The 14,470-nt window shown below is 47.6% G+C and overlaps 2 protein-coding genes across 5 annotated transcripts in view; one reads left to right on the top strand and one right to left on the bottom strand.

Annotated features, from left to right (window-relative positions):
- Positions 1-14,470, top strand: part of LOC141176474 (cyclic AMP-responsive element-binding protein 3-like protein 3) — a 492,345-nt gene that overhangs the window by 360,934 nt on the left and 116,941 nt on the right. For 2 of the 4 annotated variants that reach the window (XM_073660425.1, XM_073660426.1), the window contains exon 9: positions 728-847. The exons of the other annotated variants lie outside the window; for them this stretch is intronic. In XM_073660425.1, coding sequence (XP_073516526.1) covers positions 728-847 — 120 coding nt within the window. The remainder of the gene's footprint in view (positions 1-727; positions 848-14,470) is intronic. 4 annotated transcript variants of the gene reach the window in all.
- KIAA1586 (KIAA1586 ortholog) overlaps positions 5,046-14,470 on the bottom strand; it is a 51,775-nt gene continuing 42,350 nt past the window's right edge. The window contains 3 exon segments of the mRNA XM_073660429.1: positions 5,046-5,455; positions 5,734-5,959; positions 5,962-6,503. Of these exon segments, the coding sequence (XP_073516530.1) occupies positions 5,046-5,455; positions 5,734-5,959; positions 5,962-6,503 (1,178 nt within the window).

The following is a 14,470-nucleotide window of genomic DNA, read 5'->3' as shown; positions in this document are numbered from 1 at the left end:
TGCTTCAGCAGTGTTTGCAGCTTTCAGCTCACCAACTGATCTGCGATGTCCCCACGCGTTGGAACTCTACATTGCAGATGTTGGGAAGGATTTGTGAGCAGAAGAGGGCAGTTGTTGACTAACAGCATCAACAAGGCCATCAATATTCAGATCAGACTCCACACATAAAATCTCAGTAATGGACATGGATGTCAGACATATGTACCATCCTCCAAAACTTTGAGCACTCCAGCCAGATGTTGAGTGGTGATGATGCCACAATTAGCGTAACCATCCCACTTCTGTCTTCTGAAATGCCCTGTGCTCTCAATTAAAAGATGCATTGCAGGCAGAGTACAATGAGATGGAGCATGGAACCATACAGGGTGATTCCACACAGCCCAGCCTCATTTCATCCCAATGAGTATTGGGTGACAATGAGGGAGAGGAGGAGGAGAGCAGAAGGTAGTTTCCTGCACTATGGATGATACTACCTGCAAAACTGTCATACCGTCTGTTCAGCATGGATGGCCTGAGGAGGATGAGGAGTAGAGCATGGTCAGTCGTCCTCTTGGTGAGGACACTGAAGTCTTGCCTCTTTGCAGTCTGGCACACATGGCTGAGTTTATGTTATGCTGCCTTTCCTGTGACCCTCGCGTTGTCCAAATTTTAGGTGACAGTCATTACTGGTTGGTGACAATTCTAGACCCATGCTACAGGAAGAACTTTGTCTCTTATTCCTTTGCAGGACAGGCCTATTAAAATGGGGCAGTACGAGAAGACCCTTGTTGCGGAATTAGTGAAAAAATTCCCATCTGAAAATGCTGGCGACAGAGGTCACAGTTCGTTGGACAACCAAGGAGTACAGGTGAGAGAGCCACAAATGCAATCCAGCAGAGGCAGGGGAACACTGTCAAAGTTCTGGGACAGTTTTTTCAGACCCTCCTAACACACAGGTCCTGAAGCAGGGGGTACTCTCACAAGGAGTGCAAAGTTTGGGAAGATGATGAGGGAGTACCTTGCCGACCGTACCAACATCCTCCGTGATTCCTCTGTGCCTTATAATTATTGGATATCCAAGCTGGACACGTGGCACGAACTGGCTCTCTATGCCATGGAGGTCATAGCGGGGATTTAGTGCCGCCGGTGGAATTATAACCGATAGGCGCATCCGCCTGTCAACTGAAAATGCTGACAGGCTGACTCTTATAAAAATGAACAAGGGCTGGAATGGACCAGACTTCTCAACACCACTGAATGATAGCAGCATATCATAAACTCAAATACAGTGTCTTTTTTTGGGGAGCTCCCATGCACCTCTGTCTTCACACCCAGACATGGGTATACGCTTCTTGATTTTGTCTATTTTCTATTGTCCTCCTCCTTCTCCACATCCTCATCCTCCACCACCATATCACCACCATATGTACCATATCAACATATTTATTTCTCTTGCAAGGGGTATTGCAGTTCTTCCAAATTTTTGGCATCCGTTGCTTCACTGCATAGGCAAACAGTATGAGAGACACACTTCCCAATAATGGGAGCCTTTTTTGCAGGAGGCCTTCCGACCTCTATGTCTCTTGCAAGGGGCATTGGAGTTCCTCCAAATTTTTGGCTGCCCTTGCAGTCACTGCATATGCAATAACAGTATAGGAGACCCACTCGTTAATAATGGGAACAACAAAGCATAGCCGGCTGATGGCTCTCTAACAATAACGAGGGCCGACTGCTGGCCCTTTAAGAATAGTAAGGGCCACCTGATGACCCTATAAAAATAGGCTTTGTGACTTTCAGAATCCCTCCATCATAAATGAAACAGGATGTGTCTGATGATGTGTCACACACCACATGGCCAGCTAACGTAAAATGTTAGAATGACATTTCCCAGTGAATGCATTTGTCTTGGTTAAAAGCAATTCAGAAGTGAAAAAACACATCAGAGCGCTACATGTGAACATAGCCCAAGGTGTGGAGGAGCATTTTTGTTTTTGGTTATTTATTTTTCCTTATATACAAGTCATTACCCTGGAAAGGATGTTCCTTAACATTTTTCCCAGGAAAATCCATTTTGGTTTTGTTTTTGCATGTTTTATTATGAGTCCGTAAAAGTGGTGTAATACTCTGACAACATTGTTTACAGCAGTGACCTGGTTGTCCGAAATGCTTCCAGGGGTCTTCCCCATACTGATCCCATATCATTTGAGCACTGTTCCCATAGGTTTGGGCAATTTTTAGGCCCTCTGCAGACCGCCGGGGGGTTCCGCCATAAAAATGCTCGAATTTCCCATAGACTTACAGTACAGACCAAAAGTTTGGACACACCTTCTCATTTAAAGATTTTTCTATATTGTCATGACTTTGAAAATTGTACATTCACACTGAAGGCACCAAAACTATAAATTAACACATGTGGAATTATATACTTAACAAAAAAGTGTGAAACAACTGAAAATATGTCTTATATTCTAGGTTCTTCAAAGTAGCCACCTTTGCTTTGATGACTGCTTTGCACACTCTTGGCATTCTCTTGATGAGCTTCAAGAGGTAGTCACCGGAAATGTTTTTCACTTCACAGGTGTGCCCTGTCAGGTTTAATAAGTGGGATTTCTTGCCTTATAAAAGGGGTTGGGACCATCAGTTGTGTTGTGCAGAAATCTGGTAGATACACAGTTGATAGTCCTGTTGAATAGACTGTTAGAATTTGTATTATGACAAGAAAAAAGCAGCTAAGTAAGGAAAAACGAGTGGCCATCATTACTTTAAGAAATGAAGGTCAGTCAGTGCGAAAAATTGGGAAAACTTTGAAAGTGTCCCCAAGTGCAGTTGCAAAAACAATCAAGCGCTACAAAGAAACTGGCTTACATGAGGACCGCCCCAGGAAAGGAAGACCAAGAGTCACCTCAGCTTCTGAGGATAAGTTTAACAGAGTCACCAGCCTCAAAAACCACAGGTTAACAGCAGCTCAGATTAGAGACCAGGTCAATGCCACACAGAGTTCTAGCAGCAGACACATCTCTTCAACAACTGTTAAGAGGAGACTTTGTGCAGCAGGCCTTCATGGTAAAATAGCTGCTAGGAAACCACTGCTAAGGACAGGCAACAAGCAGAAGAGACTTGTTTGGGCTAAAAAACACAAGGAATGGACATTAGACCAGTGGAAATCTGTGCTTTGGTCTGATGAGTCCAAATTTGAGATCTTTGGTCCCAACCACCGTGTCTTTGTGCAACGCAGAAAAGGTGAACGGATGGACTCTACATGCCTGGTTCCCACCGTGAAGCATGGAGGAGGAGGTGTGATGGTGTGGGGGTGCTTTGCTGGTGACACTGTTGGGGATTTATTCAAAATTGAAGGCATACTGAACCAGCATGGCTACCACAGCATCTTGCAGCGGCATGCTATTCCATCCGGTTTGCGTTTAGTTGGACCATCATTTATCTTTCAACAGGACAATGACCCCAAACACACGTCCAGACTGTGTAAGGGCTATTTGACCAAGCAGGAGAGTGATGGGGTGCTACGCCAAATGACCTGGCCTCCACAGTCACCAGACCTGAACCCAATCGAGATGGTTTGGGGTGAGCTGGACCGCAGAGTGAAGGCAAAAGGGCCAACAAGTGCTAAGCATCTCTGGGAACTCCTTCAAGATTGTTGGAAGACCATTTCCGGTGACTACCTCTTGAAGCTCATCAAGAGAATGCCAAGAGTGTGCAAAGCAGTCATCAAAGCAAAAGGTGGCTACTTTGAAGAACCTAGAATATAAGACATATTTTCAGTTGTTTCACACTTTTTTGTTAAGTATATAATTCCACATGTGTTAATTCATAGTTTTGATGCCTTCAGTGTGAATGTACAATTTTCATAGTCATGAAAATACAGAAAAATCTTTAAATGAGAAGGTGTGTCCAAACTTTTGGTCTGTACTGTACATTGGGCTTGTTACTCGGTCCGAGCATTTGAGCATTCCAATTTGCTCGACTCGAACGAGTACCCGAGCATTTTATTGCTCACTCATCACTAATTATATTACAACCAGAAAAAATGTAGTAACAATATAAAAGAATTAGTTTACAAGATAAATTTGCAATAATGCAATGCTGAAAATTCTCAGTATTCACATTCTTGCTAAAATTCTGAAACATACAGAAACCTCCAAAAAAAAGTGGTGGTCGTGTGACCTGTCACATGACCGCTGACATCATGGAAGGTCCTTTTACATTACCAGTACCCGCCACGGAGCCAGCAGCGACACCGGGAGCAGAACGGGGGGCCATCAGAAGGTAAATATAAGGTAATTTTTTATTTTAATTCTTTTTTTACTTACAGGTACTATGGTACCCGGGTCTGGAGGAGAGTCTCCTCTTCTCCAGACCCGGGTACCATCCATGCGTGTACATGTGTACATGTAGTCATGCGGATATTATGCGGTCCAATGCAAGTCAATGATGGCGATTTTGCTGCGATTCTGCACAATTAATGGTTGTGCTGCGGATTTTTCCGTAATGATAATCCTAAGCGGAAATTTCCGCAGCATGTGCACAGCACATGCGGATTATCATTGGGAAACATGGCAGACCTATTAACAAGCGATTTTAATGCGTTTCCGTGGAGGAAATGCATTAAATCCGCATTGTGGGCACACAGCCTTAGTGCACCACAACATTTGATAAGTGTTGTCTGTCTCAAAGAAAAAGATGTTCAAGATTTAGTTTGTCTGAATTTATTGTTGCTTTTCACACTTTTCCTACAGTATTGGCTGTTGATGTAGCAACTAAAAGAAAGTATGGAGAATGGTTTACCCAAGTGCAGAGAATAATTATGCAGCAAGGCTTGCCAACAGTCAATGCGAGAACTGCTCAGGTTATTGCCTGGTGACACCTGACATATTATGCAGCCAAACTGTCCGGCCATACCATATGTACAGGACTGCATAGGTTGTCAGTTGTCAGCGCGCAATGACAGGGAGGAGTGCTGACGTCCAGCAAACCCATTTTAAATCAATGAAGATGGATTAGCAGACAAAAAGACGTGGTCAGAGAAACTGAAATATTGTACTTATTGACCATTAAAACAGAGACCAAATGGCAACAGAATTTTCATCATAATGTTTTGTTTTTGTTTTTTTCACTCTACGATCTGTGGCAGTGTAATGATTTTTCCTTAACCAAGACTTCACATATTTTTCTGGACCCCAGTTGGAAAGAGGTTTGGCAGGAGTTTTGATCGTCATAAGGTGTGAAATATTAGAAACACTAAGGCTGCTTCTTTCTTGTGTAGCAATATTATTCATGATGCTGAATCCTCTTTCAGCTTCAGCGCTACTGACTTCTATTACACAAATAATTTTCTTTAATTCTTGAATGGAGGGTGGAAGGCTACTAGTTGCAAGACATCGGTTGTCTATGTAGTCACGAAAATCATTCATTTTGATGTGGAATTTGAGGATGTCACTTAAATTTTGTAACTTGCCTTTTACTTCGGCCCATGGAGATAGTATGAGCTCAGATGGTCATGAACTTGGTTCCAATAATAAGAAGAGGGACAATAAATATTTGTAGTGGTTTACATTTTGTTCACATGTAGCAGTGTCCATCTGTCTTGTATTAGCAGTAGAAAGCAACCTACTTTTCATATTGTCAATGACACTTTGGATTAATTTTGATCGTCGAAGCCCAGTATTTTTTTCAATAACTTGAAACGGAATATCTTTAAATGGCTCTGTATTAAGTTTTTAAGTGCCCTAATGCATCTACAAACTAGATGGTCAGCTCTTACAAGAAATATCTCTCGTTGTTGTAAAGCAAGGGATAGAAGAGAAAGCTCCTCCAGAATTTCTATCATTAAAGCCAAATCTTTTAAGAAACGAAAATTTTCCATTTTTTTTTTTTTTAGCCCCATTAAAGATTTGTCATTTGAAAAGTGCTTATACAGGGCTGAATACACGCTCCACACAGCTTTTGCAGCACGAGCCGAGCACTATTAGCTACCAAACGAGGACCCAGAATTCTACCAATCTTGACTATTTCCAACTCTAGATCTGCTGCTATTTTATGAAGTTCTAACTGATTTTTGTTGGATACATGGTAAATATTATATATTTGTTCAAGGCAAATTTTAAAGTGATTCACTTGAGATATGGAACTGATTACATCATCAAGAGCAAGTTGAACTCTGTGGCTTAAACAGTGCCATATGACAATTTTTGGATATTCTTTTGGAACACTGGTAGCCACCCCAGACTTGCAACCCAGCATGGCACTAGCTCCAGCAGAACAAAATCCTATCAAATTTTCCATTAAATACTCTTTGTTAAAACCTTTTTCCCACAAGCATGAAAAGAGAGCATTGGTTATGGTCTCAGCGGTAGTAAACTAAAGCTCCTTCAGATCAACAAAGACATTGACAGGGTCTGGACAAGTGGGTAGATTACAACGTATATAGATAACCAGAACACTCTTCTGAGATACAGTGGATTATTCATCAATTATAAGACACAACTTAGCTTTACAACTAACAATTTGAGGGTATGTGCCCACGATGCAGATCTGAAGCAGAAATTTCCTGAGCATTTTTGTCTCTCCTTGCCAGAAAAAGTTCAGTGAACACATGTGGATTTACCTGCATTCAATAGAATGCAACATTTTGGAAGCAGCAAAAATTTGCGTCCAAAGCGCTGCTACGTCTGAATTATGGGCACAAAGTCTAAAATTAAAAAAAAAATGGCGTTGGCTCCCACGTCATTTTTATAACCAGCAGAGGGAAAGCCGACTGCTGGAGGATGATATTATTAGTCGCGGAAGGGGCCATTAGCCAACAATGTTCCATTGCTATTAATATCAGCACACAGCTGTTTGTTTAGCCTTTACTGGCTAGATTACTGGAAAAAAACTGATGTGGGGTCCCCCTATAAAATCAAGCCAGCAAAGGCTAAGATAGACAGCTGTGGGCTGATATTAATAGCCATCGAAGGGGCCATGGATACTAGCCCCCTTTGCGGCTATTGATATCACCCCTCAGCAGTCCCAGAAATGGCGCATCCATAAGATGCACTAAATCTGGCACTTAGCCTTGCTCTTCCACAATGCCCTGTAGTGGTGGCTGGTGGTAATGGGGTTGGGGTTCACGTCAGCTTTGTATTGGCGGCTGATGTGAAGCCCAGGTTAGTGATGGAGGGCATCTATAAGACGCCCCATTACTAACCGATTAGTAAAATGGTCGGCACATTTTCAACAAATGACACGGCCAGAATAAAGTATTTTAATGACTCGCCTCCGCGAAGCCCTCGATCTCCTGAAAAAAACAAACAACAGTATCCCTCACCTGTCCGTTGTAATGCACACGCCGGGGCTGAGCGGCGTGTGCGTGTGATTCCACTGGACCGTGCCGGAGAGTGAATGCCTGGAGGGGCGTAACTAGGTATTCACCCGATCCGACCAGGGTCGCACGACGGCATACGACGCCAGTGCACCAAGGAGGAACCGAGCAGAGGGACCAGGTGCTACTCCAGGACAGACCCCGGACACGGCTGTTGACCCACACAAGGGAATACAGGAACAGACTGGTAGGCTGGCACACAGACTGGTGGGTATAGGCAGGCACGACTGGTAAGCAGGCAGGCGGGTATGCAGGCAGGGGGGTACAGGCAAGCACAGCTAGAGTGCAGACAGGGAGGCACTAGCAGGTAGGAACACAGGTGGGATAGGACCCAGTACACACTGGGACTCAGGAACAGAACCACAGATGTGGCAGACAAACACAGCAGAGTGAGGCCGCCCAGAGAGGTGAGCGAGAGCAGGGCAGGACGAGACCGCCTGGAGCGGTGAGCAAGAGTAGAGCAGGACGAGGCCGCCTGGGGCGGTGAGCAAGAGTAGAGCAGGACAAGGCTGCCTGGAGCAGTGAGCAAGAGTAGAGCAGGACAAGGCTGCCTGGAGCAGTGAGCAAGAGGTCAGAGCTGAGCGAGACTGCCGGAGCAGTGAGCAAAGGAGTCAGAGCGGAGCGAGACTGCCGGAGCAGTGAGCAAAGGAGTCAGAGCGGAGCGAGACTGTCGGAGCAGTGAGCAAAGGAGTCAGAGCGGAGCGAGACTGCCAGAGCAGTGAGCAAAGGAGTCAGAGCAGAGTGAGACTGCCGGAGCAGTGAGCAAAGGAGTCAGAGCGGAGCGAGACTGCCGGAGCAGTGAGCAAAGGAGTCAGAGCGGAGCGAGACTGCCGGAGCAGTGAGCAAAGGAGTCATAGCGGAGCAAGGCTGCCGGAGCAGTGAGCAAAGGAGTCAGAGCGGAGCGAGACTGCCAGAGCAGTGAGTAAAGGAGTCAGAGCGGAGTGAGACTGCCGGAGCAGTAAGCAAAGGAGTCAGAGCGGAGCGAGACTGCCGGAGCAGTGAGCAAAGGAGTCAGAGCGGAGCGAGACTGCCGGAGCAGTGAGCAAAGGAGTCATAGCGGAGCGAGACTGCCGGAGCAGTGAGCAAAAGGGTCAGAGCGGAGCAAGGCTGCCGGAGCGGTGAGCAAGGCAGAGCAGGCTAGAACCGCCGGAGCGGTGAGCAAGGCAGAGCAGGCTAGAACCGCCGGAGCGGTGAGCAAGGCAGAGCAGGCTAGAACCGCCGGAGCGGTGAGCAAGGCAGAGCAAGCTAGAACCGCCGGAGCGGTGAGCAAGGCAGAGCAGGCCAGAACCGCCGGAGCGGTGAGCAAGGCAGAGCAGGCTAGAACCGCCCGAGCGGTGAGCAAGGCAGAGCAGGCTAGAACCGCCCGAGCGGTGAGCAAGGCAGAGCAGGCTAGAACCGCCGGAGCGGTGAGCAAGGCAGAGCTGGGGGGACAAGTCTCTTCACACGGAACAGACAGGAAGGGAAAGGCAGAGCCAGATACCCACAGGGTACTTGCAGTGAAGTAGCGATTGAACCACAAACTCACAAACGGGAGTACAGAGACAACAAGCAGGAGTTAGGTACGAGTTCAGACTCTGCAGAAAAAGGAAAGGAACGGACATAGAGAAACACAGGAAAACAGGCTAGGAGAGTATACAGACAAGAACAGACACAGCAGCAAGATACAGGAGCGGGTCTAGGTATGCAGCCCCTAGAGGGCGGGAGGAACAGGCTAGGAGCGTGTTCAGACAGGACAGACAAGATACGGGAGTGGGTCTAGGTATGCGGCCCCTAGAGGGCGGAACGAACAGGCAAGGAGAGTGTTCAGACAGGACTGGAAATACAGCCTACAAGAAAGGCAAGCAAACACAGAAAGGGACCTGGCACATTCAGAGTGAAAGCACACACTGAATGAAACACAATGCTCAGGCACGGGTTAATTGGAGCAGCTGGTTTAAATACCAGGTGACAGACAGCAATAGGCTGAGGACGCACAAGGGGTGTGCCTGCAGCAGGTATAAAAAGCAGGAAGTGATCAGGCGCCGCCCTTAAGCAGCAGCACACAGAAGCAAACAGACAGCATGGAGGGAAGCCAGAGAGACATTCTGGATTGGAGATCAAGTGCGCGCTCTTGCACAGTGGGAGATGGACCACTATGGAAGGACGCCGCCAGGTATGTTACATCCGTCATCAACGACGCAATTCACGATCACGACTGTCCCACGACGATCCGGATCAATTCTACAGCTGTGACATCAGCCATCATTGACACAGCTGTAAAATCACCCCCTGTCAGTATACAGGCTGCAGGGGGTCACTGGGGTTAATCAGCTGTCCCCCCCCCCGTGCTCTCTCTCTCTCTCCCCTTTTTGCACTTTCTCTCTCCCCCATCTGCTGTCTTCTCCTCTCATGTGATCTCTTCTTTGACCTGTGTACCCCATGTGCTCTCCCCCTTGCCTGCTCCATCTCTCCACCCCTGTGCTGTCTTCTTCCCTCATGTGTTCTCTCGTTTGTCCTGGGCCGTGGGGTACTCGGTAGCCGGGCAGGTCGTTTCTAGGGGAGATGTCACAGTGGCGGTGACCCGGTCCGTGACCCAGGGCGGTCAATAAAAGGGGTTATTTACAGGGGATTTATAGTTTTTATATAAAGTTCGTGACGCCACCTGTGGTATGCGGCTAAAGGGAGTCGCCGCTGCGGAGCGGGTCCTCTGGAGCGATTATTAATGCAGCAGAGTTGGTTTAGCTCTCCACAGGTAGAGCTTAGCTCCAGGGCAGTGTAGTTGTTATGATGAGGTAGATGATGCTGGGCAGTGTAGTGCAGTGGGTGATGGCGCAGCAATAATTCACAGAGACAGTGGGGTGCAGTCTTCTGGGTTTACTCACAGTTCTCACTTTGCTCCTGGTTACAACTGCAGATCATAACTTCCCACATCGTGCTGCGTTCACCGGGCAGGGGTTCAGCAATCCCTCAGGTATTTCAAGAGTGCCTGACAGGACCCCGTTCTATATGCCCTTCTCAGCCGTCTTCCTGCGCTGGCTCTCACCCTTCTTGCCCTGCGCCTTGCAAACAGTGCCCCAAGCCGGTATCCTCGGATCTTTCTGGGCAACCTGGAGTTCCCTGGATCCTATGTGGTTACCTTTTTGGCGACTTGAGTGCGGATGTGGCAACTGCACCATGAAAGTACAGAAGCCTCCGGTTTCTAGTTGAACTTTGTAATTCTCACTATTTAGGGGCCAGTCCCCTCTATGGCTCGATCCCTCCACCGCCTGGTAGATTCGGGTGTACGGGTGGCCTCCAGCACTGCCCGTACCCCTGGGATCCCTTCTTCACTCCTGGAGCCTTTCTTCCTGCTCCTTTCCTCCTCAGTCTGTCCTGGGCCTCTCTCACTAGGCCCTCCTCCCGAGCAGAGCTCCTGCAGAGCTCCTGCTCCCTTCACTGTTCTCCCAGACTGTCTCTCCACTCCCAAGATGGCTTCCCTATTTATACTCTCCCTCTCATGTGCTCCCCTGAACATCTTCATCCACCCACACCCACTACATGGTTCCACCCTTCAGCTAGGGACCAGGTACTGTGCTCTACCTTAGGAGCAATCTCGCCCTGCCCCTACTGAAGTGGGATGTGTTGGATGCAGGTGTTTGAGTCCTGGGCAGCACTCCCTCCTTACCCGACAGTGAGATACCACACCTCTGGGTGAGATGCAGTACCTCTGTGGCGACTGAACCCCCAGGGGCGCCACACACTCACCCCTCCCCGTGTGTTAAAATGAAAACAAAGTAGGTAAAGGTAACATTTTATTAACATGGAAAAATTTATGACAAAGGTGCTTTAATTTACATTGTATCCATATGAGGACAAAAAAAACACATTTGGACGGGGAGCAGGGAGGTGAGAGGGACGGCGTCTCTGCCTGGCAGGGGGCAGAGACGCCGATGCTACATCCTGTCCTTCCTCCTCCTCCTCTTCCTCATTGTCACCCAATCCACGTTGGGATGAGATGAGGCTTGGCTCTGTGTAATCACCCTGTATGGTTCCTTGCTCCATCTCATCGTGCACCACCTGCAATGCATCCTCTTTGATTGTGAGCAGAGAGCATTTCAGAAGACAGGGAAGCGGGATGGTGACGCTAATTATGGCATCGCTCACCATCTTGGTGGAGTCCTCAAAGTTTTGGAAGATGGTACATATGTCTGACATCCATGTCCACTCCTGAGGTCTTATGTGTGGAGTCTGAACTGCATACCGACGGCCTTATTGATGCTGGTACTCAACAACTGCCCTCTTCTGCTCACAAATCCTTCCCAACGTCTGCAGTGTAGAGTTCCAACATGTGGGGACATCACACACTAGTCTGTGAGCCGGAAGCTGCTAACGCTGCTGAAACACTGCAAGGGCGGCGGAAGCTGTAGCTGACTTTCTAAAATGGGCACACAGGCAGCGTACTTTAACAAGCAGATCCAGCAGCTCTGGGTAGGATTTGAGAAACCGCTGAACCACGAGGTTAAGCACATGGGACAGGCATGGTACGTGTGTGAGCTCGCCTCGCCTCAGAGCCGCCACCAGGTTCCGGCCAGTGTCACACATGACCATGCCTGTCTGTTGGTTCAACGGTGTGAGCCACAGATCTGCCTGTTCTTTCAGAGCTGTCCACAACTCTTCAGAATTGTGTGTTTTTTCACCTAAGCATATTAGCTTCAGCACAGCCTGTTGCCCCTTAGCCGAGGCAATGCTGCATTGCTTCCAGCTTGTGACTCATGTGGTCATTTCGGAGATGGAGGCTGAAGAGGAGGAGGAGGCTAAGGAGGATGATGTGCAAGAGCTGTAGACCATTGGGGCAACCTTGATTGACCTAGGGCCCGCAATTCTTGGCGTTGGGAGGACGTGTTCCGTCCCAATGTCCGACTGGATCCCGGCTTCCACTAAGTTAACCCAGTGTGCCATCAAAGAGATGTACCGTCCCTGCCCTCAAGCACTTGTCCACGTGTCCGTGGTTAGGTGGACTTTACCGGTAACTTGTGGGACACGTGCTTGTGTAATGCGGGGACCGCACGCTGGGAGATATAGTGGTGGCTGGGGACTGAGTACCGGGGGACGGCCACCACCATCAGGTTTCGGAATGCTTCCATCTCCACGAGCCTAAAAGGCAACATTTCGAGCGCAAGCAGTCGTGAAATATGAGAATTTAGTAGTGTGGCCTGTGGGGCGGTGGCTGCATATTTGCGCTTGCGTTCCAAGGACTGGGGTATGGACAACTGAACACTGTGCTGGGACAAGGACATGGACGTGCTTCCTGATGCTGCTACTTGAGAGTGTGCAACGACAGGTGCAGGGTAGGAGGCATCTAGTCATGCACCATGGACAGGGGATTGGCTTGCATGCACAACAGCGGAAGAAGCAATGGTGCCACCCACAGACACTGTTCCTGTACCCTGGGGTTTGGCCCACAAAGTCGGGTGCTTTGCTGCCATGTGCCTGATCATGCTGGTGGTGGTCAGGCTGGTCGTTTTGCCACACCTGCTGATGCTGGCCTGGCAGGTGTTGCAAATGGCCTTTTTGGGGTTATCGGCACAGTCTTTAAAAAACAACCAGACTCAGATGTACTGGCAACTTCCTTCGTGTTGGTGTTAGGGGGAACGGTTGCCTGCCTTCTGTCTGCAGCCAGCACACTGATTCTTCCTGCCTGTTGGGGTGCTCTGCCTCCCTCCCACTGTGTGCTGCTGTCCTCGCTCTGCATGTCCTCCTGCCAGCTTGGGTCAGTTACTATATCATCCACCACCTCGTCTTCCACTTCCACACCCTGGTCCTCCTCCTGACTTTCTGGCAATTGTGTCTCATCATCGTCCACCTCTTGTGACACTTTCCCACCGTCGCCTTCATGTGACCGTGGCTGCTCAAATATTTGGGCATCGCTACATGCGATCTCCTCTTGCCCCGCTTTAACTAACATAGTAACATAGTTTTAAGATTGAAGGAAGACTAAGTCCATCTAGTTCAACCCATAGCCTAACATGTTGATCCAGAGGAAGGCAAAAAAAAACCATGTGGCAAACACTAAGCTCCACATTGGAGAAAAAAATTCTTTCCCGAATCCATACGACAATCAGACTAGTTCCCTGGATCAACGCCCTATCAAGGAATCTAGTATATATATAACCTGTAATATTATACTTTTCAAGAAAGGCATCCATGCCCTTCTTAAATTTTAATAGTGAATCACTCATTACAACATCATGCAGCAGAGAGTTCCATAGTCTCACTGCTCTTACAGTAAAGAATCCCCGTCTGTGATTATGATTAAACCTTCTTTCCTCTAGACGTAGAAGATGCCCCCTTGTCCCCGTCTCAGGCCTCAGAGTAAAAAGATCAGTAGAAAGGTCTTTGTACTGTCCCCTCATATACTTGTACATAATAATAAGATCACCCCTAAGCCTTCTTTTTTCCACAGTAAATAACCCCAAGTGTAATAACCTGTCTTGGTATTGCAGACCCCCCAGTCCTCTAATAACCTTGGTCGCTCTTCTCTGCACCCTCTCTAGTTCAGCTATGTCTTTCTTATACACCGGAGACCAGAACTGTACACAGTATTCTAAGTGTGGTCGCACTAATGACTTCTATAGAGGTAAAATTATGTTCTCCTCATGAGCATCTATGCCTCTTTTAATGCATCCCATTATTTTATTTGCCTTTGCAGCAGCTGCCTGTCACTGGCCACTGAACGTGAGCTAGTCGTCCACCAATACACCCAGGTCTTTTTCAGTTACAGTTTTGCCCAGTGTTTTACAATTAAGCATATAATTATACAATTTTATTTCCTCTGCCCAAGTGCATTACCTTACATTTATCCCCATTAAAGCTCATTTGCCATTTATCAGCCCAAGCTTCTAGTTTACATAGATCCTCCTGTAATATAAAATTGTCCTCCTCTGTATTGATTACCCTGCAGAGTTTAGTGTCATCTGCAAATATTGAAATATTACTCTGTATGCCCCCTACAAGGTCATTAATAAATATGTTAAAAAGAAGGGGGCCCAATACTGACCCCTGTGGTACCCCACTGTTAACTGAGACCCAGTCTGAGTGTTTTCCATTAATAACCACCCTTTGTTTCCTATCACTGATCCAATTCTTAACCCACATACA

This window comes from Phyllobates terribilis, unplaced genomic scaffold (assembly GCF_046119375.1).
Source record: "Phyllobates terribilis strain yellow unplaced genomic scaffold, ASM4611937v1 Scaffold_26__1_contigs__length_17865784, whole genome shotgun sequence".
In the NCBI taxonomy this organism is placed as follows: domain Eukaryota; kingdom Metazoa; phylum Chordata; class Amphibia; order Anura; family Dendrobatidae; genus Phyllobates; species Phyllobates terribilis.
This window is presented reverse-complemented; position numbering and strand designations above follow the sequence as displayed.